Source organism: Chroicocephalus ridibundus, chromosome 1 (assembly GCF_963924245.1).
Source record: "Chroicocephalus ridibundus chromosome 1, bChrRid1.1, whole genome shotgun sequence".
NCBI lineage: Eukaryota > Metazoa > Chordata > Aves > Charadriiformes > Laridae > Chroicocephalus > Chroicocephalus ridibundus.
The window spans coordinates 209,934,239-209,959,948 of NC_086284.1; the positions used below are offsets into that span (position 1 = coordinate 209,934,239).

Here is a 25,710-nt window from a genome sequence, read left to right on the forward strand (position 1 = left end):
AAGGAAGATATGTAGTCTAATGTAGTCATCTTAAAGTCAATTAAATGAGGAAGATACTCCCAGTTCTTGAAATAGAGGTCTATGGTCGATGAAATCAATTGCCATTCTGTAGATGCCTTTTTTTCTCTGTTGCCTGTTGAGGCAGGTTGGATGACTATCTTAAACCAGAAAACTAAAGTTAGGTCAGATAAATTCAGTCAAGTCTGACTTCAGGGAACAGAAAAAGAAGTTAGTGTGTATAACTGAGAGGGAACTGGATCTGTGATCCATTTTACCTGTGCAACTAAGAACTGTAAGTAATGCCCAAGATAGGTACTTAGATGATTAAGCCAGGTTAAACATTTTTAAACCCCATGTCCGTGATATATGTTTACGACACACATCCACGGTATACTCTCCTGTGGTTCTATTTTTTGATAATGCATTTATCTTACCTTCTATCAGCTTCCCCGTCTGCTCTGCGTTGCCCCCCGGCAAGATCTTGGCAATGTAAGCTCCAATTTCCCCGCAGCTTCCTGGAATTTCTTTCCCACCTACAACTCGGATTCCCAGTCCATTGCCTGTGATCAGAAGAAAAAGAAAACTTTAAGCAGATGAAGCAACGAATAATTCACTGGAAAGAAAGAAAGAGAACTCATCAGAGGTTACTGAAGGATGTCACCAATAACTTCTTCCTATGGTTGGAAGATTAAGGTTAACTGCAGTCCTATCCGCCACTTCCCCAAAGACTTCACTTTGGGTAGAAGCATTTCAGCATAGGAAAAGACCTTGAGTAACTACTGCATGACTGACATCATACAATCAACTGATTCACAAAATATTACATTGAAGCCAATGTTACCTTCTTCTGACCACCCCACTGTACTGCAAAGGATTATTTCAAGTAAACCATAATTTGCAGTATTAATTAAGTTGCATTAAATTGATAGAAATCCATGTGAGGTGTGGACTCAAAGGATAGCTTTATCATATGCCTAAAACATGGATGCAATTTAGCTGAAAAATTATAGTAGCTGAGCTTTTAGAATCACATAAATATGGAGACAGACAGAGATCGTTGAGCTCCAGCAGCAAAGCACGTACATTTACATGAATCTATATTTGGCAGATGCTATTATTTTTCTTAAATATTTGCTTTTAATTGACATCTTTTACATCAAAGGATGTACAAATGGAAAAAGCCTGTGTAAAGCATCATCAAATCTAACATATTTTCTCCCCTTTTTAAAAGTTATGAAGATGAAAACATTTTGATCATTCTGATTATTTTAGCCAGAAAGAAGCAGATCACTAATCTCCCTTATGTATAGAACAATGAGAGTGAAAACAAAAGCTCAGAAAATTGTCTCGCAGAGCTAATATTATGCACAGTCAATGCATTTTCATGCTATCTTGCTTTTTAAAAAAATACTTCTCATAAAAGAAAAACAAATTTCTTCTTTGAAGAAAAAGAAAATTTCATATGAAAAGATTCACACTTTGATCTGGGAATGTAAAGGCTGATTTTCTCACCTTTGTTTTAATGGCTAAATAATTAGTTTTCAATTTATTAATTTAATAAGCCAAACCTGCTGAGTGATTAGACTAATCATCTATAGGAAGCTCACCACACAATCTCTTTGCAAAGCTTTATCTTTTTAGATTAAGGTTTTTCCTCATAATGCTATTAGCGTTTGATAAGTCAGCCCTGAGTTTGTAGCCACATTGAGTTTCTGGCCAAAGAAGTTTCCGTTAGTTTTTCTATCCCGTTTCAGCTAAATCTATATCCTTTGTGCCTCGGCTTTCCTCATAATTTCATATTAGACATTTTCCAAATAAGCATTTTCTTTTCTTTCAGAAGATGCCTGGTGTTAAGATGCATGCATGGATCCTGTACAGCACAATATGAAGGTAAGGATGGCCACAGTATCCTCATGATTTAAGGAGTTTGGCAGGAATTACTTAACATGGGAACGGCTCACTCCAGCACTGCAAGCCTAGACCAAAATGGTGTATCCCTCTAATATATTGATAAATCAGGTGGGTGAGAGCAACCAAGGAAAAATAATAGTGAGGAATTAAGGAAATGGATAAGGATTGTTCTCACAGCTGCAGCATAGTAATTAGTGTAGATAGGTATATTTAATGCACTGAGATGAAAGGACTGCTACATAAATCAAGCAGGATGTGTTGCTGGAGCATGCAAGAAGTTCAACCACTCAACTAGTGGTGGGGGCTGATGGCACTTCAGATGATGGGTACAGATCAGTCTTGGGGAGATGGCACCCTTCCATTAGATCTCCGTTTTGTGACCTAACATTAACACAATTTGGGTGGGGATTCAGTGACGGGAAGACCACTGGTAATGCACTGTCAGTATACAACTTACAGTGTATGATTTCAGCGTGGGCTGATGGCCAAGGATGAGTTGCAGGGGTAAATAACCTGGGAATAAGCCATGACAGGGCTGAGGGCTAGTGTGAGATAAATGATATAATAGCCTTTGAGTTTTACAAAGCGTGATCAACACTCTTTGCAGATGAGATCTTTTACCATTTATCCACCATAGTGTGTGACTGGAGAAATCAGTTTTGGTATGGTACTTTTGGGAGCACAGGCAGGAGTTTTGTATGTGTATGTTGAACATAGTTCACCTCTAGATTATATCCAAATTTGAGATGAAGTTCAGATCTACCATATAAACCCATTTCAGAGTCTGTATTTTTGTTCACCTATGTGATGATTTTTAGTCTTGTTACTTTCAGAACAGAGAGGAGATTTAGGGAATATGCAAACTCAACACTATGACAACATGAACAGTAACTCCCTAAGTTACAACTGTACAAAGATTTGATATTGTGAGAATGTGCTCTCGAGTTTACTTCTTTTTTTGGTCCAGTGCAACTGTGCCAGTTCAAACACCCACTATGAACGACTGCGTAGGTATGTCTAAGTATCTTCAGTAGGAGCTGTGATTACTCAGATGACAGCATGAAATTCGCTGGCGAGTTCCTTGAAATTTCTGCTAAACTTCTAGCCAGTTTCCCCACCTCTATACACTTTTTGCCTTCTTTTTGTAATTTGAAGACCTGAGCAACATCTTTAAGAAAGTCAGCTTCTTGTAAGACTTTACACCTGGGAATCTAAAGTAATGCAAATCTAATGTAAAAAAATGTACAACTTTTTAATCCTCTTTTTGAACTTGACAAATCAACAGCTGTCTCTCTCTTTTAACAGCAAATTAAGAATTGGAAAAGTACAAATATTTCAACGTGAGGGGGATCCTCTAAAATAAAAATGTAGAGGGACCCATATAATCAACATAAAACACCACCACCTAAATACCCGAGCTAATTGCAGGCACAGGGAATATAATTAAATTTCTGCTACAAGATAGATCTATCATGGCAGTTAATATTCCCTTAATTATAAACTTGGTAAGGATGATAATTGATTAACTAAACGTATTGCTGTTTGTCTGGTTTCTAGCATAAACGACTTGATACACAAAAAGGAAGCTGTGTTTTAAACAATAGCTACATCAGCATTCTGGGACTGTGCTATGGGAAATTCTAAGATTATTTTTGCTAAGGACAGTAATTTTTCAGTGTAATTAGAACAAATTGCCTAGTTATTTTAAATAAATTACCATATTTCAGTGCAAAGTTGAAATTTAGCACTGGTAAAGTTTATTTTTCCTGACTTGATAGGTACCCATTTCAAGGATGAGTCTAAACGTCCTTTACAAAAGCTAAAAAAATACAGTCTTTAAAAAGACAAGTACCTCATGGCATAAAGCGAATATGTACCCCTGTAAAAGCATTTAAATGTTAGTCCATGCTTAGGACTTAGAAAGTCATGTGGGTGCCCTGCACATTTATCAGAGGACTTCTGATCAAACACTATTGGAAGACCCATTAATAAGTTGCAGATCTGAGGTTCACAACTGGGAACTAACAAGTTCAGCAAATACAATAAACAACTATTCTTAGTGTACAACACACACAACTAATCACACAGTAACTCTCTCTTAACCCACACAGTCAACATACGGATGTTTCAACACATCATATGGGGGAGTAACTCTACAGGGTCAGAGTTTTCTTGTGATACGCTATACCAGTATCTCCACCTCTGATAGCTTAATTGTAACAGAGTAGCAGAGAGGTGGTTTGTCATATAACCGGGTGTACAAGACACTCGATTTCAGAGGCAAATCTATGGGTCCCTATGCTCGGTAACTTTGAAAATCATGGCTGGCGTATTGGTTCTGATTTTGCAAACCTAAGGTGCTCGTCCATATTGCTGCTAAAAAAATAAATTCTTTTCCATGATAATATATAAACATTTTTATTCCTAGAACTTCAAAAAGACTTGTGATTTTATATTTGCAGGTTTTAGAGTCAAATGTATGACTGATGTGTACTAAGAAGGAGCACTCTTGCTAAGGGACAACCATAGGGGGTGTGTGGGGGTGTGTGTGTTTGCACATGTTCTTGTTGTTGGACAAATCAGGGGGTATTTAATTTAATTTGACCTGTTTGCACTCAATTAGAAAATCATATTTCACTATTATTATGTTGCAAAAATGTTATTAGAAGAAATATTTTAACTTAAATTACAAAACATTCAATTCCCGGCAGTCAGAATGAACAAGTTACTTTTTGCTCAATGAGCTTTAAGTGCTCTGTTCTGCCTGACAAAGAAATATTGCTTGGAAGTTGCTGCATTTTCTCACGAGAAGATGGGATTTCAAACCTTTTTATAGTGTATCTATTAAAAAAATATTGAGTTTACTACTTCTGTTGAAATAACATTACCCAACTTATCACTGTGAATGCAGATAGCTTAAAAATATCATCAATCATTTCCTTTCTCAGATCTTTTCCCCTTGTTTTTTGATTATTTTTTTTTAAATCTTTGAGTTTTAATTTCCATGTCTCAGACTATTTTGATATAACCAGACATTCATCTTTCAATTTTAGATTTTCAGATTAATGAACTACTGTTTTCTTCCTTAGAAGACACAGGACCAGGTAACCATCAGAAAGCAAATCACCATGCTTTGAATGAGAGGGGGCACCTTTCTGAACTCCGAGTATTGATCTCTATGGAAAATATCTTCAGGAAAACATCTTTTCAAAGGGAATTTTACACATTTAAGATCCAATCCTTTTTAGGATGCTTCAAAGCTAGAAGGCTGCTAATTAATTGCAACTGTTTTTACTGATCTCCCAAGGCTGTGATCTTACTGTCCTATCTAATCTTAACTAAAGCCTTAAGATGCAGCATGCCAAGCAACAAAAAGCCCCCCAAAATCCCCATAACCCAAATCCCAAAAAGCCCAATGCTAAACTTTAACAAGGTAGATCAATCAACTAAACTGCTTTTATACTTTGATAAACAAACAAATATGGATACTAAATTACAGTTGGCTTGTGAGCCACTGATTTATGTATCTGAAAATACAAACTTAGAAGCTTTAATGAAGATTTCAAGTGTCTAATAAATGGTTACTTTTGAGAAAAATTCATACTTGGAGAAAAATGCTAATAAAATTGAATGGCCAATAGCTTTTTTGCTTTTTGGCAATTAACCTACTTTGTGACTTCCAAAAGAACACTTCATTTGTCATTTCATCTCCTTCCAGACATCACAGACTGTTTCAGTGATGCATATTCATTATATATATATATATACATACACATATATATTTAGAAAAAAAAAATTATATTTGATTAGTGACCAACAACTTGACACTAATAAATTCCGTCACTGGTGACCTGGCAAGCATCACTGCAAAAGTAGTTTAAAAATTCATCGTTCTCTTTTCTTTAATTCCACCATTAGGTACATTGTGTCCAATTAGACTTGTTTATTCTGAACTTGAGTAGCTCAATGTATCTCAGACCATGATGAAATCGTATCCCTTTGTATATTTTGTTTTGTCACAGTAGCAACACAGCAGAAAGCCTAGAAACATGACTCAGTTGATGCACAATAATTTATTTTGCTGGAGTAGGCTGACCATAACATGAGCTCTGCAATTACGAATTGGTCATTTTTCTCCATTACGGACATAATAAATATCAGATTGCTCCCAATCTGTTGCCGCTGCTTTGGTCATGGGGAAGTTCATGAAATCTTATCATCTTTTTACTACTTCACTGAGCAGCTCCACTACAGCCATTAGAGTATAAACAACCTAGATTTCCTGGAACTATTTCAGCATCTAAGCAATGATTAGACTTGCCTTTCCAACTAAATGTCAAAAGCCCCTTACATTAGCTACAGGTTAAAAAAAAAAAAAAAGAAAAAAAAAAGAAAAAAAGAGCTGGGGTTGTCCTGCCTTTACACAAAGGTGCAAATTAAGTTTCTAGGGATGTTTTCTCTTATAATTCCAGCACCATATGCAGGGACTGATATTGTTTAATTATTAGGTAACTCCCATGCAGCACCAACAACTCCAACATGGGCATGGAATGCAGGCATGTGACCCAGAAGCTCTGTGCGAGCGTTGTTCATGTGCTAGCTCAAACAAATATTTCCTCTGGGCTAATTTTTCAAAGTAGGAAACCATTTGTCTGTCTCATTAGATGAGCAAAGAAAGTGAAGAAGCAATTAGAATGTACGACAGATTTTCAGTAATCACACATGAGTTTCTGTGAATTGGCATAAGAAACTGTAAGTAGGAGCGTCAGCAGCAATCTGACTCTTGTCACAGTTAGAAATAGAGCTATATGAATTTTTAATAGACTTTTAGGTGACTGAATTTTTAAGGAAGATATTAAAAAAAACACTACTGATTTGGATTTCTAAGAGTATAAGAGCATACCCTTCAAGATGGTAGTTGAAAGTCACTATTTCTCTAAAACTATGGTTATTTTACCACCTTTGGACATTATGTGCTTTGAAGTTGAGACTATGCAGAAGTAAAATGAGAAAAATTGAAATAGGCTTAAACTGCAAAATGCAGTTGAGGGCTACAACACATATCTGCAAGTAGTTTGAAATGGAAGATACGTTTAAACCTGAAAACAGATATTAAGTGTTGTGTTTCAGATCCATGAGGCACAGACATAGCACTGAGGGAGGAAAAAAACACAAGTCCAAATATGGTTTTCATCACTTTCTAAGAATACTTTCAAAAACAAAATTCAAAACCAGAAGGCTGAGTCACAGCAAGGAAGCAGAAGAGTGACCTTTTCTGGGCAAGGTCCACTGGTAGCAATTAGAAAACTGCATGAGGATAAAGACTGAAAACGAGACATTAAGCATAAAAGATTTTGCAATGTGCCAAAATACCATGCTATAGCAATGAGAACATATCAATCAAATCAAACAATACGAGGTCTTCCAACTCTATTTGGCTGTGAACAGAGACAGAACAGACCTTTCTTCTGTGTTCATTTACTAGGCATTATCTCCCCATTCCTCCTCAGCCTTATCTAGACCAGACATATGCTACTGTGCTGGGAGGCCCTTATCTGCTGGAACAATTTTACGCCATGTTCTATTGTCTGCATGAAACAGAATTGCCAGCCACAGAAAAAAAACAACGATGACTTCTCTTTGGAGAGTTCAGACTTAAAAGTCCCATGAAGAAATGCAAACTATTTATTTAGATATCATAGTTATGATAAAGCCATCTATAAAGTCTGGAGAACAGACGGAAAGGAAGCACAACAAAGCAAACAAAACCAAGTTAGATCAGGCACTTGGAAAGCAGCAGGGAAAGTAATGTGTGTAATAAAATCCAGGCTAAATTTTTATTTGCGTTATTATTCCTATGCAATTCTCTGGAATACATAAGATGATGACTCATATCAGAGCTTGGTTGTCTAGATAGGAGATAGGTATAACATTTTCAAGATTGTGCTCAGGAGAATTGTTTTGGTGCTTTCTAATGAAATTAGCTTAAATGAAGATGTTTCCTAGAAACATGATTAAGCCTACACAGTTATTGCACTTGGCCATCGGCAATTAAAGCATAAAATATACATGAAGCCAAACCCTGAGCTGATGAAATTCAGATATATTCCAGTTGTTTTAATACCACAGAATTGATTTATAGCAGCTGCAAATCTGCTTCATGCTGATTTGCACACTGGTTATCATCCTGAAGGATCATGAAGTGTTTTACGAATTAGCATTTTGGAACACTTATCATACCTATTTGAAAACAAGATACATGTCTCTTCCTTTTTGGATGATCTGTCACATCAGAATGTATGGTGTCATCTATGGTACACTGTACCTTCAAATCTATAAAAAACCTGTAGGCACTGAGATTCATCTGTGTTTACTGCCAGACACCAATGGCTCAATAGGTGCCACTGACTGACAGCTGAACTTCATTGTTTATAATGTTAGTTTGAAACTCTCCCATCCTTATCAGCTTTGGTATTTAAGAAACAGCAGCAGAATTAATGTAAATATAATAGGATATAATATTATACAGTATGTAAGATATGTAGATGTATATACCAGATATAATATAATGCATAAACAAAAGCCTTTAGGAAAAGAGTAGTTCCCCATGCAGTGCAGAGAAGCAATCACTGCTTCACAAAGTGGCTGAACCACAGACTATTGGAAGCTGTGAGAATATTGCATTGCGTTTAGCCTGGCCTTATACTCTGAAATACCTTCTGTCAGAGCCGTGATGAAGGGCTAAACAACCATTATGTCTGATCTAGTAAGACTGTTCTTACGTTTAATAAATTTGTGACAATTTTGCTATCTTCAATAAACAGTGATGGTTACTACATCTGCCAAGAATCTTGTCCGGGGTGTTGTGTAGACTTGTCCAACACACAGCCATGCTAAGAAGGAAGCAAGGAACACATTCTTCTCCTTCAAGTTGCATTATTTCTCCAGTAATCATGGTGCTGACATTTGGGGAACACAAAGGCTGTATCTATCATAACTTCTTTTTAAGAAGCCGGTAAATTGGAGGACAGGATTAAGAGGAAACGTTCCCCAAGGGCCTCTTCTGCAGACCTTCTCCCCAGCCAGTTGGTCCCCAGCTTGTGTCATTGCACAGGGCTATTTCTCTCCAGGTACATGATTTTTATTTGTCCTTGTTCAACTTCATAAGGTTTCTGTTGGCCCATTCCTCCAGCCTGTCTTGGTCCCTCTGAATGGCAGCCCTGCCCTCAAATGTATTCCCCCAATTCAATGTCATCTGCAAATGTTACGAGAGTGTACTCCATCACTTCCTCTTTGTCACTGATAAAGATATTAAATGGTCACACGATAGGGTGTTCCATATACTCGTTACCTGCCTCCAGGAAAAGGATGGCCCATTAACCGCTGTCCTCAAAACCCAAACACCTAACCATTTTTTTACTCATCTCATTGCTTTGACATCAAGAATTTACCTCCCAATTCCCTTTCTTGATGAACAGATTTATGTTATTTAAAGAAAAAATTGCTGACAACCCCCCTCCTCCAACTTCTTTTTACTGAAGTAAAACAGCAAACAAACATGCAGGCATCGAGTGCATATTACCTGTAAACAATATTAGAGTGAAAAAAAAATCAGAAACACAGATAATGAAGAACAGAGGTTTCCCAATCCACGAGGAACATTGGGAATCAGAATGTCTCAACCTTAATCATCCTGCATTCAGATTGCCTGGGAGGGTACACCTAGTGCACCTCAAAGACCTGTACAAAACTGTGAATAGGTAAATAGTGAAATGAAAGGTGAACATTCTCAAAATGTTCCAGCACACTCCTCTGAAAAGTTCATCCAACTCAAATTGGCATTTGTCTCTTGGTGATGAGGAGCAATGTAGTCCTTTAGACAACCAGTTCTCTACAAGTCTTTTGATTGCTCTATAGCTTCTTTGTATGCAAGTCATATCTGTTCACCTCAGATCTCTACAAGACAAAAATCATAGTCTGTGTTAGTCACCTCATGCTCCCTTTATAATCAATAGAGGAAAATAGCCATATCTAAAAGGTGATTTATTTAAACTATTTCAACCTCCAATTAATTGCCCTTTGTAACTGCCTGGTTCTAGTGCAATTATTAAACCTATGCCTACTTTTGATAGCCAGTACGCCAAGAAGGGAGCACAGGGTCTTCATTTTTCTCTGAGAGTCGTTAAGATAATTTACACCTCACTGGTGAAGAGAAACCCTAAACTGACAGTTCTGTGTTATTAACTTATTCTAATGTCCTTGGCAAGTTGTCTCACCATATGCATCCCTGAATGACTCGTTTTCTGGTTCTTCATGAGAAAGCGCTGACCTGCATTACTTATCTCCAAAACAGAGGGATTTCTGGTTTGGCTTCCGTGAGTCTCATTCTTACGTGCCTGCTTTTCCCTTGGCTTTCCACAGGAACCTGGGGGCCCAACTTAACTCTATCAGTGATCTGCTTCTGCAGCCTTTTTCTGCAGGAAAGCTGTGAAAGCAAATTGGACCTATATAACCACATTGCCCTCTCAATTAACTCCACTCATCTTAAGACCTTATTAGACATCCTTCAACAGATGTTCATACACCGAAAAATGCATAAACAACGGAGCTGCCAAAAAAGGGTTCACGGACAGTATTTTAAATACACATACTAGTGCTTTTCAAATTAAGTTAATTCAGAGAGAAGGCACACAGACCTGGAATATATGCTCTGTATCGCCACAAAATGTTTCTAACAAATACAATCTTTCTAAGGTTGCTATTAAGACATACACAGACATCTCTCCAGCCCTTTATTTCCATTCCTGTCCTCAAGTGCTGCCATATGACTTCACTGCAAAATCTCTGACGTTGTCTGGCTGTTACAGCTCTGTCCCTTTCTCTTTATGGGATTTTACCTTCTGTGCCACGTCTCTGATAAGGAGAGAGTGTTTGAGGGAATGATGGCCATTAATTAGGGATTAACTCCTTCCCCGGTGACAACTGAGTGTTAGAGGAGGGTACTGGGGTTTTGTGCAAAGTATTATCTCAGTTCTTCACAACATTAAACCAAAGAAACAGGATAAGTAATCCTCTAAGAAAAGAATATGAGGACAAGAGGTGGGTTACACTTCTCACCCTCTGTCTTTGACTACCGTATCACATTCAACACAGACTGTGACTATATTTAATGTGCTTTTAAATCGCTTAGTAATCGCACATTCACAGCACTTCAGTATTTTGCTGCAAGAACTGATTTTGCTGAACCTGCAGGTGAAAGAACCCTAAATATATAGGGTCGTTTGTTTAGAGACTACAGCTATGAGGGTTTGACACAGGAAAACTTCTAATTCTCTTCCTCTCTCTTGGGATAAGTACACCATGAGCTGGCATGCTGCAGAAGTGTAGTGTTGTGTGAAGGAACTAATAATCATTATGGAGAGTATGAGGCATCTCTGACGCATGTGCAGCATTACAGCTACCCTGTCATTCTCTTCGCAGTTCCACTGACATCACTGCTAAAGTGAAGATTAGGGATACGCTCTTCTGCCCACAGTGTAATTCTCTTCTTTACTATAAAGTTCACAGCTTTTTCACAATTGCTTCTCTGCCTTTTATTTTTTCATCAGAATTGAAGAGGATGCTCCACAACAGGGACAGTCTGGCTGCTCAAAGGTACATTTTACTGCCTGGAAACAGAATACCCTACCTTTGGAAAGGGAAGAATTACTCGTGACTCAGCCTAAGTGAGGCAAAGCAGCAAAAATTACCTTTGACTGAGTGCACTCATTGTACCTGTACACCTACTGAGATTTCTCTGCTTTGCTGGATTTTCACCCAGAGTGTCTAAATAGATTTCTGATTAGGAATTACAAAACCTAAGTTTTTTGTCTTTGCAACAGTTCCAACGGCATTTCCAATGCTTTCACTGACTTCAATAGCAACGTCCTTTCTTCACTTTTTCAGATATAACTATGATGTGTTAAAAAACAGAAAAGAAAATCCTGGCAGTATAAAACAGTGCTTACGCTGCTAAGCTAAAGGATCCAAAAGGAACAAGGGATTCTTAGTGAAAACAAACAGTGAGATTCTGGAGTGTTAAATACTGCTACATTATCATTCCCTGATCACTGCCATCATTGCTTTGGCACTTTATCATAATCATTATAATCATTATGCCAATTCTTTTTTTTTTTTTTTTAAATGCAAATTATTAATCAATCTTTGCAAAGAAAATCCTTGGCAATTCCTTCATATCTATCAGCATTGCCTGAGGAGGGGACACTGCGTACCTTGAAAAGAAAAGCTGTGAGTTCTAGATGATGCCATATGCTAAAGAAACAAAAACCCTCAAGAGGGAGGCCAGCTAGCAAGTATACATTCATTTTTCATTCAGAACTACTATTCTCTTGCCATCACAATTTTGGCACAGTTCCTCGTTCCTTAAACACCTCATTCACATGCTAAAATTTGCAGTAAATGTTTTTGTGTGTAAAATTATGCCAGATTATGTAAGAGGCATCAAAGGCATCTGTACCTCAGAGCCAGTTTTCATTAATCAAGAAAGCAAATAAACAGAATGCATGTGCACATAATACATAGTGATACATCCTGAATTTTAAGTGATTTGGGACTGCTCTTGTTATTGATATTCATAATGTGACAATTTCTGGATCCACAATCAGGCTGTAACTTCCACTATGGTAATTATATGATGAGATCTATGGAATTCAAATTCTAATGGTGAGATTAGGATGTCCCATCCCTGGAGGTGTTCAAGGCCAGGCTGGATGGGGCTTTGAGCAGCCTGGTCTAGCGGGATGTGTCCCTGCCCATGGCAGGGGGGGTTGGAACTAGATGATCTTTAAAGTCCTTTCTAACCTGAACCATTCTATAATTCTATGATTCTATGATTCTAAGTTCATGCTTGCCCTGTAGTTACAGCTGTGGTATAGCTGGCTACCAGGGCTGACCCAGAGCAGTGAGTCATTGATGCCCAGGTTGTCCCAGGAATTCCACAGTGAGATGCGGTGATGGGCTGAACCACTGGCCAGCTTCCCTGCAAAACAGCTGATCAACAGTTACAGGAGATCCCAAGTGGGAACTGTGGACGGTTTGGGAGATTTCCCCATCTAGCTCCTGCTGTACCCACACCAGTTAAGATACACTATTTGTATTCTTCAGATGTGTTCATTAATTCCCTGAGAGGGTAACCTGTCAGTCTCAGGCAATTCCTCATGCAGCTTCTGCTGTTGAACTGACCAAACTGCACATAGGTCATTTAAATCGTCAGTAGAAACTGTTGTTGTGTGTGCAGACGTGATCACATAGAACAGGCTTTTGCACATCGCTAAGGCAGGGGATGTTTTGTACATACTGTAAGACAATCAGAAACAACGGACCATGGGACAGCTGGCTTGTAAGAATCCAGCAACACAACAGTTCAGGGAGTCCCATCCGATACAGCTGAAGATGCTGCTGCAAGGATGGTCACAACAGAGACTCCCATCGTCACCCGGACGGTGACTGGTGTATCTGGACTAAAACCAAAAAGCATGACTGCAGGTTGTAGACACATAGCCTGGCTTGCTTACTCCAATTATAATTTAGGTACAACATAGCACAGCTACAGCCATGAGCAAACCCAGTGTGGGCTATGCAACCTTAGCAGGATCCTGAGTGAATATTTGATCCTGCGTGATCTCATGCTGTGCAGGGCATTAGTCAATGGGAAGTCGATATCTACACCTTGGTTTTCCAGTCATCGCTTACAAGGCATTTACCGTGACGCACAGTATGTTGTTGCGGTTGCCAGCACGAGAGTTAGTAGAGAATTTGGAATAGGCATTTTACATCGCACAAGGGTAAGTAACTCTACATAAGAGAGCAGGCCTTCGGCAACATTAAATCATGAGCTATACACAGTTGTGTGGTTGTAATTCTGCTTGTTCTTGAGTAAGAGAGAGCTCAGATCACAGCATTACTCATCACCCGCAGGGCAAAATTCTCCGCCAGGACGTCAAGGAGCTCCATGGACCGCAAGGGCCCGGGCAGCGGAGGCTGACACAACAGCGGACCCGCGGCTGCCTCCAGACTGTGCTATGTGGGTGGAGGGGTCTTTATGCATCCTGAAATCACCAGTGGGTGTTACGCTGACTAGCAAGAAAATACCTCATAATATATACCGAACATTCATTTAACACCCTAAATACGAGGTGGATGCTGGGGGTGGAAGTGATCAAGATTTTACTGCCAGAAAACCTGTGAAAACAATATTTAGCAATTCAAGTAAGTTCGTGCCACTTTCTACTTAATGCTCGAGGGAACACGAGAGCTGGCAGTTGGTAATTACTTCTGCGCAGAAACAGTTTGACACACACTATTAGAATTTTTTAAGCGAGTTAAAAGAAAGTCTGATGGTTCCAGGACAAAACAGCTTAAAGCTCGTACCTCTGAAAGGAGACAAACAGCATATTTAAAAAGCTTTGTATTCCTTATCAGTACTAGGTGTGAGAGAGAGTGAAATTCCAAAAGCTCAAACAAACAGCCCTTACCTGTGCTAGATGCTGTAACTGGCAGCCTTTTACAATGTGGTACACGAAAACATCACACTGCATTCCTGCGCGCAGTCCAGGAGGTGAACAAATATGACCTTTGCCACTTTCATCTCCTTTGCAAGCAGACTCAGACTTACACGGACATTTGTGTTAGCGTTAGGGAAAAGAGAATAAATCTGAAGTCCTGCGATAAATGTCTCTACGTGAAGATATGATAGAAAAATGGGATCCGATTGTTCTGCGACCCTGCTCCGTAGAATAGTTCCAGTACAGAAAGAATAAAATTCTCGTTTTTGTACATGTTCCACACCTACACAAGCCTATTTTATAGAAACTTCTCACATAGAAAATATAGTTATATTAAAAAAAACCAGCAAAACAGACTGCTCATATGTACAACACAACAGATTTCCCTTCTGTTTTTAATGTCTGTATAGCTTATGTATCTTGAACAGATGTTGTGACCTTTTTTCCGTGCTGCTGCTTTCTGTTACAACCAGCTAGAAAGATTTAAAATGACCACTGAATTTCCTGCTGCACATGACACGGGAACTATTTTTAATACTGCAAATCTTTTGCATGGTTCATGCTAATCAAATTAATTATCATGTCTCCTACAGGGTTGTTGGTTTTTACCTGAAACTGTGTGATCCTTTGGGTCTCTCAGTAGTTTGAGTCTCGCATGAGGGAAAATGTACTGCAGGGGCTTCCCATTTATCTGAGGAAGACAAACGTGCGTGTCATAAAAAGATAAAACAACATCAATTGTATCAATAATTTTAGACAGTTGAAACAGAAACAAGCAAGCAAACTTATTTCATCCAGAGCAATATCACAACTTCACAATTCAAACACGCCCTTGAGTTTCAAGACATTTGTCAGACTGCAAAATCCTCCTGCAGGGGAATGAATCTTTGCTTCCATAAGGCAAATAGTTTTGATTTTTATCTCCTAATGACAAGAAGGTGGTCACTGTCTTCTGTAGCTTCTCTTAACATTAATCCTTTGTCCAAGCAATATTCAAGAGAAGAATGAAATTAAATATAATTCCTGTAATTATTATAACATCCTGTTCCTACAGACCTAATCAAAATGGTGGTTGAACGTGTAAACAGCCACGAGTTACTGCTTTAGTTTCAGCAAAACCACGTATTCCAATGTACCTCTCCTCACCAAATTTCAAAAGCCTTTTGAAAGACCCGACCTAAAACTTTTAGGGCTACATTTTATATGAAGATGAGCAACATTCACTTGGGCTGATATTGGAAAGTGTCAAAACTGAAAGTAGAGCATCTCTACAACAGGCACTGAAGAGGCAGGTTTCCAGCGGGGATGATCCCACCTGCCCCAGGACGGGGGCACAGGGAGGACCACGCAGCAGGGACCAACCCACTCGCCAGGGACCAGCGCTGTGAGCCCACAAGATGCCTTGACAGAAAGAGCCTTCGTTGCAATGCTCACACGCCTCACAGCTATCCCACCCCCTCTCTGCCTGTAGTTTTGGTCTTTCGGAAGCAAAGCAGAATCCATCCCCTCTCTGCGTCTCCCACAGCGGTGCCGAGCCCGAGCGCCGCACGGCTGGGGAGAGGGGGTGACTGGCTGTGCCTGCAACAGGCGGAGCATCAACGGGATGGGACCTGGGGGGGCAGATTCAAGGAGCCAATGGGACAATATTAATCAGCACGGATATGCAGCAGTCTGAGTGTTATCAGCAGCCTGCTGCCAAGGGTTTATTATCATCATTTATATTTAAGTAGCCTTTAAAGGGGTTAATCTCCTCCTAAACTAAGGACTTCAAACCCAGCTTCTGCCCTGGAGAGCTTATGGAACACACACATAAATGATGGGAGAAATGTCAAGGGACTCGCTTAGCTCAATCCCACAGCGAGCAGAAGAGTTTATACATCTTTTTTTTTTGTAATTCAGTTTCTTATCCAGTGGATGATATTGCATCTAGGAGGCTGAAATCCTCCCGTAACACACCAAGCGTGGTATTACAGAATCACAGAATGATAGGGGTTGGAAGGGACCTCTGGAGATCATCTAGTCCAACCCCTCGTCAAAGCAGGTTCACCTAGAGACTGTGATTGACTGTAGTTAATCTCAGAAAAAAAAGAGATCATGTATTTGGTAGTGGACTCCAGAACAAATCAGAACTAGAAATCAGGCAGACTTTAGGACTTATCATGGAATTTTGCCAGGATGTAGGGTCTAATACTACCAGAAGTGTATGAAGTGCCCTGAGACTTCCACACCTATAAACGGATAGGGACATCTCTGTGTTTTAATGACATTATCAGAAATTCAACAAGTCTAATTTAACAGTAAAACTAATGTCTTTGCTGCATGTACCTCACATAAAATTGCCAAAAAAAAATGAAATAATGTATCTAATTTTACTTTTGATTACATAAAAACACAAAATAATGTGATTCAAAAGAAGCGGTATGAACACATTTGAACAGTTCCTTAGCTGGGATCCATTTTGGTGGGAGCAATTTAATTTAACCAAGGAACACTGCCGCTCATAAACTTAAATTCATGTTGTTTTTAATTGCTCTATCTTATCTTTCTTTAGCCAGATTGCTTTTTGAATAAATAATAATCCAATAATATTCAACACCATATTGTACATGATTTGCTGACAAATATATCAGAAAATATAGACCGTCTCCTATTTTAGTCTATTACTTCCTCATTACTTTCACTTCCAGAATTTTATGATAAGTATAAATCTTGGTGATTCATATAGTTATGAATAAAAGCATTAAAGTTTATTAGCATTCAGGGTAGCACATTATTTTTTATTGTTGGTGGGAATCAGTACTTAAATTGAACATGTCATCAGGCATTTGCCTTCAGAACAGTATTTGTCTGAAAGTGGCAGAGTAAATAGGAAAAAATAGTGGTTGCTGTAAATAGATAATGGAAAGAACAGTTACTTTGGTTTTGATGGGTTTACTTTAACCACTAATGCCCGTATCTATCTATCTGAAATCTACTAGTCCATCTGAAACCCTGTAGAACACAAATTATTTTGTGCTGCCAAGTGTTCATACCTAACTTTCACTAAAAGTGATTTCTCTTCACCTGAGTATATGCTGGGGGCCCTTCTAGCTGGCTATTCCCCCAGTTACCCCAGTGAAGACACAGAGGGACCCCACTGAAGTTGCACACTCACGACAGTGTAAATCTGTGCTACGGCGCAGAAGGGGCAGTCCCTCCGCTGCACGAAATGGAGCACATGTAAGTCCCCGAGCCCAGATTTAGGTCACAGGGCAAAAGGTGACTCGATCCCACTTATTTGCTACAAAAAGCCACAGATTCCTGCCATCTGTCCTTGCCATGGAGATCCTTTCCTCATCTTCCTGGGAGCAGTCAGTATGCTTGAGAAATAATTCTTGCAGTTCAGCACTGGCAATGCCACCCTCTTGTGATCACAGACACATTTTGACTCTCCAGCGTATCGTCCCTCCCGTTCTGCTTTTTGAGCTGACAAGGCACTCGGGTCACTTTTTTCTGCACATTACTCAGCGGGCCCTTGGGGGTTGCATTCCAGTGAGTTAAATGAAAACTGGACTATACAGCATTTCCTCCAGGAATTGAAGCTCTGGTCATGTGTTTCATGTTATTAGTCAGCTCAAAGCCCCTCCAAAAAATGGAACGAATGGCAAATAAATGTGCTGAGGTTTTCTAACACTGTTACAGAATATCTGTTTAAATATACACTTTATTTTCCCTTCGTTGTTTTTACATGTTTTGTATGACAAAGAAACTCTACCGAAGCCTCATACATGGGAATTTTACAAGGTAGAGAGGACACTTAAGAAGAACAGATTTCTTTAGTACTGCATTTTAGTTTAAGAAATAAAATGCATCAGGCATATTTTAATATTCCAGGCAAAGCCCATAGCAATAGCTATAACGTATTATCTGGCCTTTGGATCAGATCATCAAAGCCACAGTAACTTCTGGTTTTAAACGGTGCTGCACCTCCACTTCCACCGATGTCTTGGACAGGGCCTGAGAAGGTGAATGTCAGCAGCTACACCTGTCTGGAGTCCTTTAGGAAACACAGTCTTCAAGGGAATTATTACCTGAGTTAGGTATCCAGGATGAGGTGGATGCTCAAGGTGATGGTTTAGGCAGTATCTATCCTAATTTCCAAATACTGCAGGTACTTGCGTGATCACACAAGTCCTGTGAAAGCGGCACCAGGAATTTCCACAGCTGAGGTAATCCTGCCCCTTTGGACCGCTACATTTCCACCGTGCAGAGCAAGAACGTCAAGCTCTCTAGAAATCCTAAAGGTGGAAAGTTCTCTCTACTGATAGATCCCTGATGACAGAGGTATTTTGCAAAAGTAGTATTGAAGAAAACCTTAAAAAAGACAGTGTTCCTGCTTATTAATAAATTGCAAAGTAAGTGGCCTTTGCATCTGCAATTAAGTCAATACAGAACTCACTTTTGGTTTAGAAGTCATTCTGGCATGCAGCGAGAACAACATTTCTGGGTGACTAAAAAATGAGAAACTGCCTGCTAAATTCCACCTTGAATTGCAGCGAGGGGCTGGCTAACAAGTCATTCATTAGACTAGCCATTTTAACGATTGCACTAAATTTGGACATGTCCTATTTCCCACTGTATTTCCAGAGAATCTGAATCACAAAATGCCTCCCCACCCAAGCCTTGGAGAAAGCAGTTTACTACAAATTAAAATGACATCTCCTAGGGAGCTGGAAAATAATTAAAACTAAGCAGTATGGACTTACAAAATGTGGAACGAAAGTTTGCGAGTAAGCTTCTGGATCTCTGTCACAAGCAGTATTTTCTCATTTTAACCCCACTGCTCACCTTATCGCCTATTTTTTGATAATTTCTAAATATGCAAGTACCCCTAAAAAGTCGTCACTCAAATTTCAAGGAAATGGTACAGACCCATGAACGAAGACAAGCATATACTTTTTGAAGGCCTTTAGAAATAGGTGATTAACATTCAAAAGGTTGCATCATCTAGAGCCCTTGCCTTCTTTCTGTGATCAGAAAACTCTGGCCAAAGCGAACTCATGACAATACACTGGTATTTTGATGAATTTGGGGTTTTACTCTTCATTTGGGGCTTAAAAAGACCCACCTGTGGTCACTGGAAGTTCTGTATTTAAAACCCTTCACTGAAAAGCCACATATCTCCTGTTAATATACTCTCACTGTCTACCTCCTTGTCACGATCTCTTACTCCCCTGGCACATCCTCCTACTGCTCCTTCCCAGCCTGTTTGGAATATCCAGTTTAGTTCAGGATAGACGAATAATTTTCACAGAAAATAATCATAAAAATAGCCCTGATGTCTGGAGATTTGAAGAAGTTGCTGGTCAACTGGCAGTGACCTAGCAAACTGCTGAGGTCAACAGGGATCAGGGAGAAATCTGCACTAGGTTATGAATTGATTAGCTTTAAACCATGTTTACCCTTCTCAGGCAAGCAATTCAGAATCACGATATCAGGAAACAGCTATTAAAATACTGAACTGCACTGGAATTTAATGTAATTTTAGGATACTATGTAGCACCACAGGAGTTGCTATAGAAACAAATACATTTTAAAATTAATAATACAGTATGTGAGCCTAATCCACTAGTTTATAAGAACTCCATGGAAACCTGGAAGTTTAGGGCTGTCACTCCACTGCATTCTTACTTTAAAAGCCCAGGGTTGTGCTTTATTTATAAACTTGAATTGCACAAGCTCTGTGGGACGTAATCAAGCAGTTCTGATTTCATCTAGTAAGGAAATTGATGTTTCACGCGTCTGAAACAAAATCTTCTGGAATACAAATATCATAGTGGTCAGTAAAATATTCACATGTTTTACAAAGGGGAAAATACAAATAACAAATTTACAGCCAATAAGTGTTATCTGGAAACTTTGACTGATTCATTACAAGCAGATTAGTGCTACTGATGCAAATTCTTCCTTTTGTGGCTGGTTTGCCCTCAGTACAGGATATTAAAGAAGTTGCAATGGCTTAATTACTATGCTAACTAGGAAACTCACCCCAGATGATTTCAGGAAAGCCTCTGCAACAAAGAACGCTTGGGGTGGAGGTGGAAGTGTTCAGATGGTCAGGATGAAGAATGAGTTGCCATTTTTAGTTCTAGAGCGCTTGGTCACTACAGCTCTCTGTGCAGGACTGGGTTGTGGATACAGGAGACGGACGGCGTGGGACAGTGAATTCACTAACTGTTTTGTTACAGAAGAGACAGGACTGAAGAAGCCTTCGGGGAGCGTTTACTTTGCCTCAGTACACCCATTGGCCAGAAAATGGTTTATTTTTTTGATAGCTTTAAAACGTAAAATGAATGCTAAAAAATAGAGATGTTAATATGGATTTACTTGCCTCTACTGCTAAGTGTTTTACTTTCAGAATTCAATGTGGAGCTAATGAAACTTTTTTAAATGGCTCTGACCCTTTTTATCTTGTCTTAAAGTAATTTAATTTCTGGATGTGTCTGAAAACGTATTTTTTAAAGTTATCTCAAGCAAATGTTCACAGAGGATATTCAACATACACAAGCTCTTAGTAACATTTTGACATAGCTAGATGATGCAGAGATGGTGAGAACTGGCATTTCTCCCTTCCGCAGGCACACTGACACTATTTTGTACCAGTGGGTGAATGACTAGGTAACCTGGATGGAAATAGATGAAGAGGGAACTGTTTAAAACTCCTCCTTCCACATCACTTTTCTTCTGCAGAGGCTTTACAGGGCACCACACAGAATTATTTAGAACATGCTCACCCTCCAGTTTCCACCCCAGATTTCAGAAAACTTTAAAAAATGCCTTTGTCAAGACTTTAAATGTGCTCTATTTCCATATGAACATGGGTATATCACAACAACTTCAGGGAGAAAAAAAATATATTTTCCTTCTGGAAATACTGCAGGAAAACAAGAACTCCTAGGCCCCTTAACCTTCCTCCCAAAAAATTTTGATCAAAGCCTTTCAACCGCTCCTAGTGTAGTGCTATTTATACAAGAGAAAAAACAAAGATTGGACCTTTGTGACTAGTAACTTGCCCTGCAACTCTTTCCCAGGGCAAAAGCTCTGGAGTGCTAAAAGTTGAATACATCTTACCGACCACCTCCATATCACAGAGCTCAGGATAACAGCAATTCTCTTCTTGGATAAACTTGATTTTCAAAGCAAATTTTTAATTTTACATGACAATGTTGTAGTGGTCAAATACAATTATGTATGCTCAGAATAATGCATGTTTCTGAAGAAGATTAAAGTGCTCAGATAGGCAGTTTTTCATCTATTGCCAGTGATATTAAGAGTTGTGAAGACTCTAAAACACCCTTTTTCCTCCAATAAAATTGGTTCATAGAGTGAGTTATTTGAACAGATTCCTGTAACACCTGTATCTTGTAAAACCCTCTTTCTCAACAAGAAATGGGCAGGCTCAGTACAATCTAGACTGTGTAAATCTCAATATATGCTAAACTACAGATAGGAAAAGAGGGAAAAATAAAAATAAATGGCAGCTTGTCTTGCAAGATATTTGATTTCTAACTTCATAACCCTACATCCTTACTTCATAAAACCTACCTTCTATTGTCAAATGTCAGTGAAAATGCTCACCAGCAAAAAAGTTTTGAAGGCTGCATGACAGTAGGATATTCCCTTTTGTACATTATCTGAGGAATTAACATGAGCAACGTAAGCTACTGAGTACCACAAAGGGGCTGTGCAACACCTTCTCTTGCATCCACTGCATCTCATGGAAAACAGAGTTTAATCTCAATCAATTAGTAAAAATGGTAACTGAAACAATCAAGTGAAGATCTTAAAGATTTGAAATATATAAACTTCCTTAACACAAAGAGGATATGTGACGGTATACTAAGGTGAACTAGATTTCAAAGTTGGCAAGACTGAAAAGCAGAATTTTTCTTTCTCACTACAATAAATGAAGCATTCTAATTATTAATTGATAAAGTCTTATTCCGTAATTGATCACAGACTGTTAGGATTACGCTGACCAACTAAAAGCGGGAACAAGTGTCAACAGGACAAAGCAACTCATTTCCTTAAATTACTAAAAGAAGGGGCTTGAATTTGGATGGGATAAAGCTCATAAGGTGAAACAGGACTAACTGTTTTATTTTTTTTATTTTTAGTTTTAATATGAATACCTAATGTATAGATAGGTCTGGTGAGCAGATTATCTCATTTCAGGTATGTTTCAAAAATCAAAAGACAACCTGCAAAATTAATACTGAATTGCAGATAAATGTTACTCTAATTTCATCATCAAGTACTGATGACAAACACAGGTTCAGCAGCACTTGAGCTGAATGTGGCTTGGATTTGATTAATCCTGTAGTCCCTACACTATCAGACAGTATGATTTAATTGTCAAACATTTATAAAACTAAAGGCACAGCTTACTTGACAGCTTACTTGATCTTGGTGTTGACTTGGTGGTCGAGAGTGGGACAACTTCTCTGGCAGCCTTCTGTCGAGGCCGTGTCCGTTCTCCAAACGAGATTCCCTGGGCTTGTCAAACCAATCTGTTTCTTCACGACGGAGATGATAGGCTTTGAAAACCAAGGACAGGTCAAATGTTCTGATCCAGTGCTGGGCAAAGGGCAATAATGTGCACTGTGCATAGCAAGCATGCATAGTGGTTCCTAACTGGCCATGCAGCTAAAGCAAAGTTACAGGCGAGACTTGAGACATTGAACTCAGGCATAATTTAGCTGTAAGTGATACAGCAAAGTCAGCAGATTCTGTTTATGTCAAAACTATGGATACTAAATACCAGAAGAAACCCACTGCCTGGTGCTATAGCCATTTCCTTTCTTCTGGCAGCTCAGAAATACACTGCAGATTTCACACATTTCTAAATTGATTAAAAAAAATTAGTCAAATTAGTTACTTTGAAGTAAGCTAAGGAAAAAAACCCAAAACAAACCCAAACCAAAAACCAAATCAAACCCCCAAAAACGAACTCTCAAAACCCAGCCTTCACTAATTTCCAAACTTCTGAACTGGATTTTGTTCAAAATATTTTGGAAATAATCTAGAACTACTTATAAGAAAATTGAGACTCCTTTATGAAATCAGTATAAATCAAAGCAGATATGATGCAATCTATACCCTTTGTAATTCTAAGCAGAAATATTGCAAGTGTTCTCATTTTGAATTCCATCCCCCGATTTTGCAGTATGAACCTTCTTTGTGTGTGGAAAGTTAGCCAGAATGTTCTTTCTGCAATAATTCTATAAGACTAATGTTCTTATATTTGCAACAGTTTTAAACCTGTAAAAATCTATTGTGTTAAATACCTTTTTGAGATCAAATAACACCGTTTCATTGAAATCAGTTTTCCAAATATACATATTTATGCCTACTCACTATTGGGTCAATTGACATAGGTTTCACTTCACTGGGATCAGAATAAGCTCTTATGTCTTTAATAATAATTCCACTATACAACATACAGATTTTCATCTATGTTGCCCATCAGTGTAAAGCAGAACAATATGCAGCTAATCAGAATGTAATGAAAGTTTGAATTTTATGCTTTAATAAGCAAGCTAAATTTGGAATTCAAAGAAAGACAATATTTGTTTCAGCAAAACCACCAGAAATTGCAAACCTTAAATAAGGTCAGTTGTTGCTATAGCAACAAGAGCGAATGCAATTGTTCTGTGACACAGAAGAGAATTTAAAATGAAAAACGGTAGTGGCATGCATAATCTTCTCTATTTAGTTGTTAAAGTAAACAGAATCTATCTGGTTTAACAAATTGGAAAAAAGTTTAATAGGAGGAGAAAAAAATGTTTTTTTTCATTATTATTTTATTAAATTTCTTCAAAAAGAGGAATAATATATATGCATGATTTTTGAAAAATAATATTTTGTATGTGGTAAAACCAACATCCTATATAATATTAGGCCTTTGGACAATTCTTAATCTTGGTTCAGATATCATGCAGTCTCTCCCTTCCTAGCTGTGCACAAATTTGATCTAATATGAACTGGTTTGAAAATACTATTTAGATCAGCATATATGAATTAAATAGAAACTTTATTAAAGGTTGATGCTTGTCTGGTGAGGGATTAGTTATTGATTAATTGCTCTCGATAAACCATTATGATCTAATACACAAATCTTTTACGCACATTTATGCCAATTGACTAGTGCCTGCACGTACCAGGCTGGTTCATAACTCATCCCAACCAAAATTCTTACTGAAGCTTACATGAAGAAACTAATGCGTTTTTCTGATCCCAGATACTAATGCTGACTATCACAATCTGTCTCATTAGCTGAGCAGATGAAAGAATATTTTTTTTCTTCTCCCATCTCAGCTGAAATAACTTTTGCTGGATTTCTTGTTTAGAAAAGCTAGCACGTTATATAGAATACCATAACGCAGTTCAGACCAGCCTGCGTTTTTATCAGACTGTGATGAATGCGAGTATTTTATATTAAATTTAAAAAGGTATGTATTTATGTATATATGGACACATACACCCCACACTCATGGACACACACACACACACACACACGCTTATTTGGCTTTGGGTTGATTAGTTGGGATTTGTTTCAGCTGGAAACCTGAGAACAGCCAAGATGAATCACTGACAGTCTTAGAGGATACATCCTTTTTTCTGAGACTAATAATATGCAGCCAGATGGTTCCACCTGTAAAGAACTCCTGCTGGAGAGAATAAGGTCCCATGCTGGTAATTGCTCACAGTTTAACAAGGTGAAATTGAACTCCAGGCTGTGGAGCCCAAGAAACTTGATCAGAGAACTAATAGTGATCCCTCTAAATCCCACAGATGAAAAATTACAAGGGGTCAGCTGTGTTAATGTCTTGATGTCTTCATACCTCCATTTTAAACTCTAAACTCTATGGTAGAACTAACAAATTAGCATATATATATAAAAAAAATCCTTTAGGTGAGAAAAGGTACATTTTACATCTTTTAATCTGACCAGCAGGGACTATTTACATTCATAAAATTGAGCACTAGCTTCAGCATCCTTGAAAATTACTATCTATAACATACTTAATAGTTGTGGAAACTGTGGCAGCTTTGGGGTTAATAAAGAGCTATTTGCTGGATCAGACCTTTCATGGCATTCAGAACCCTGAGAAAATACCAGATGGTTGAAAGCTCAGAATGCTATTTATTTTCAGTGGTAACCTCTGGATGTTGTGCTCTTTTGACACTAAAGACA

The 25,710-nt window shown here is 38.5% G+C and overlaps 1 protein-coding gene across 8 annotated transcripts in view; it reads right to left on the reverse strand.

The window, feature by feature from the left end:
- The window catches only part of PCLO (piccolo presynaptic cytomatrix protein), a 370,979-nt gene that overhangs the window by 127,263 nt on the left and 218,006 nt on the right, over positions 1-25,710 (reverse strand). For 7 of the 8 annotated variants that reach the window (XM_063323547.1, XM_063323550.1, XM_063323549.1 and 4 more), the window contains exons 8-10: positions 22,902-23,050; positions 15,084-15,165; positions 435-560 (exon numbers count right to left, since the gene is read on the reverse strand). In XM_063323547.1, coding sequence (XP_063179617.1) covers positions 435-560; positions 15,084-15,165; positions 22,902-23,050 — 357 coding nt within the window. The remainder of the gene's footprint in view (positions 1-434; positions 561-15,083; positions 15,166-22,901; positions 23,051-25,710) is intronic. The other variant, XM_063323548.1, reaches the window with a different exon arrangement.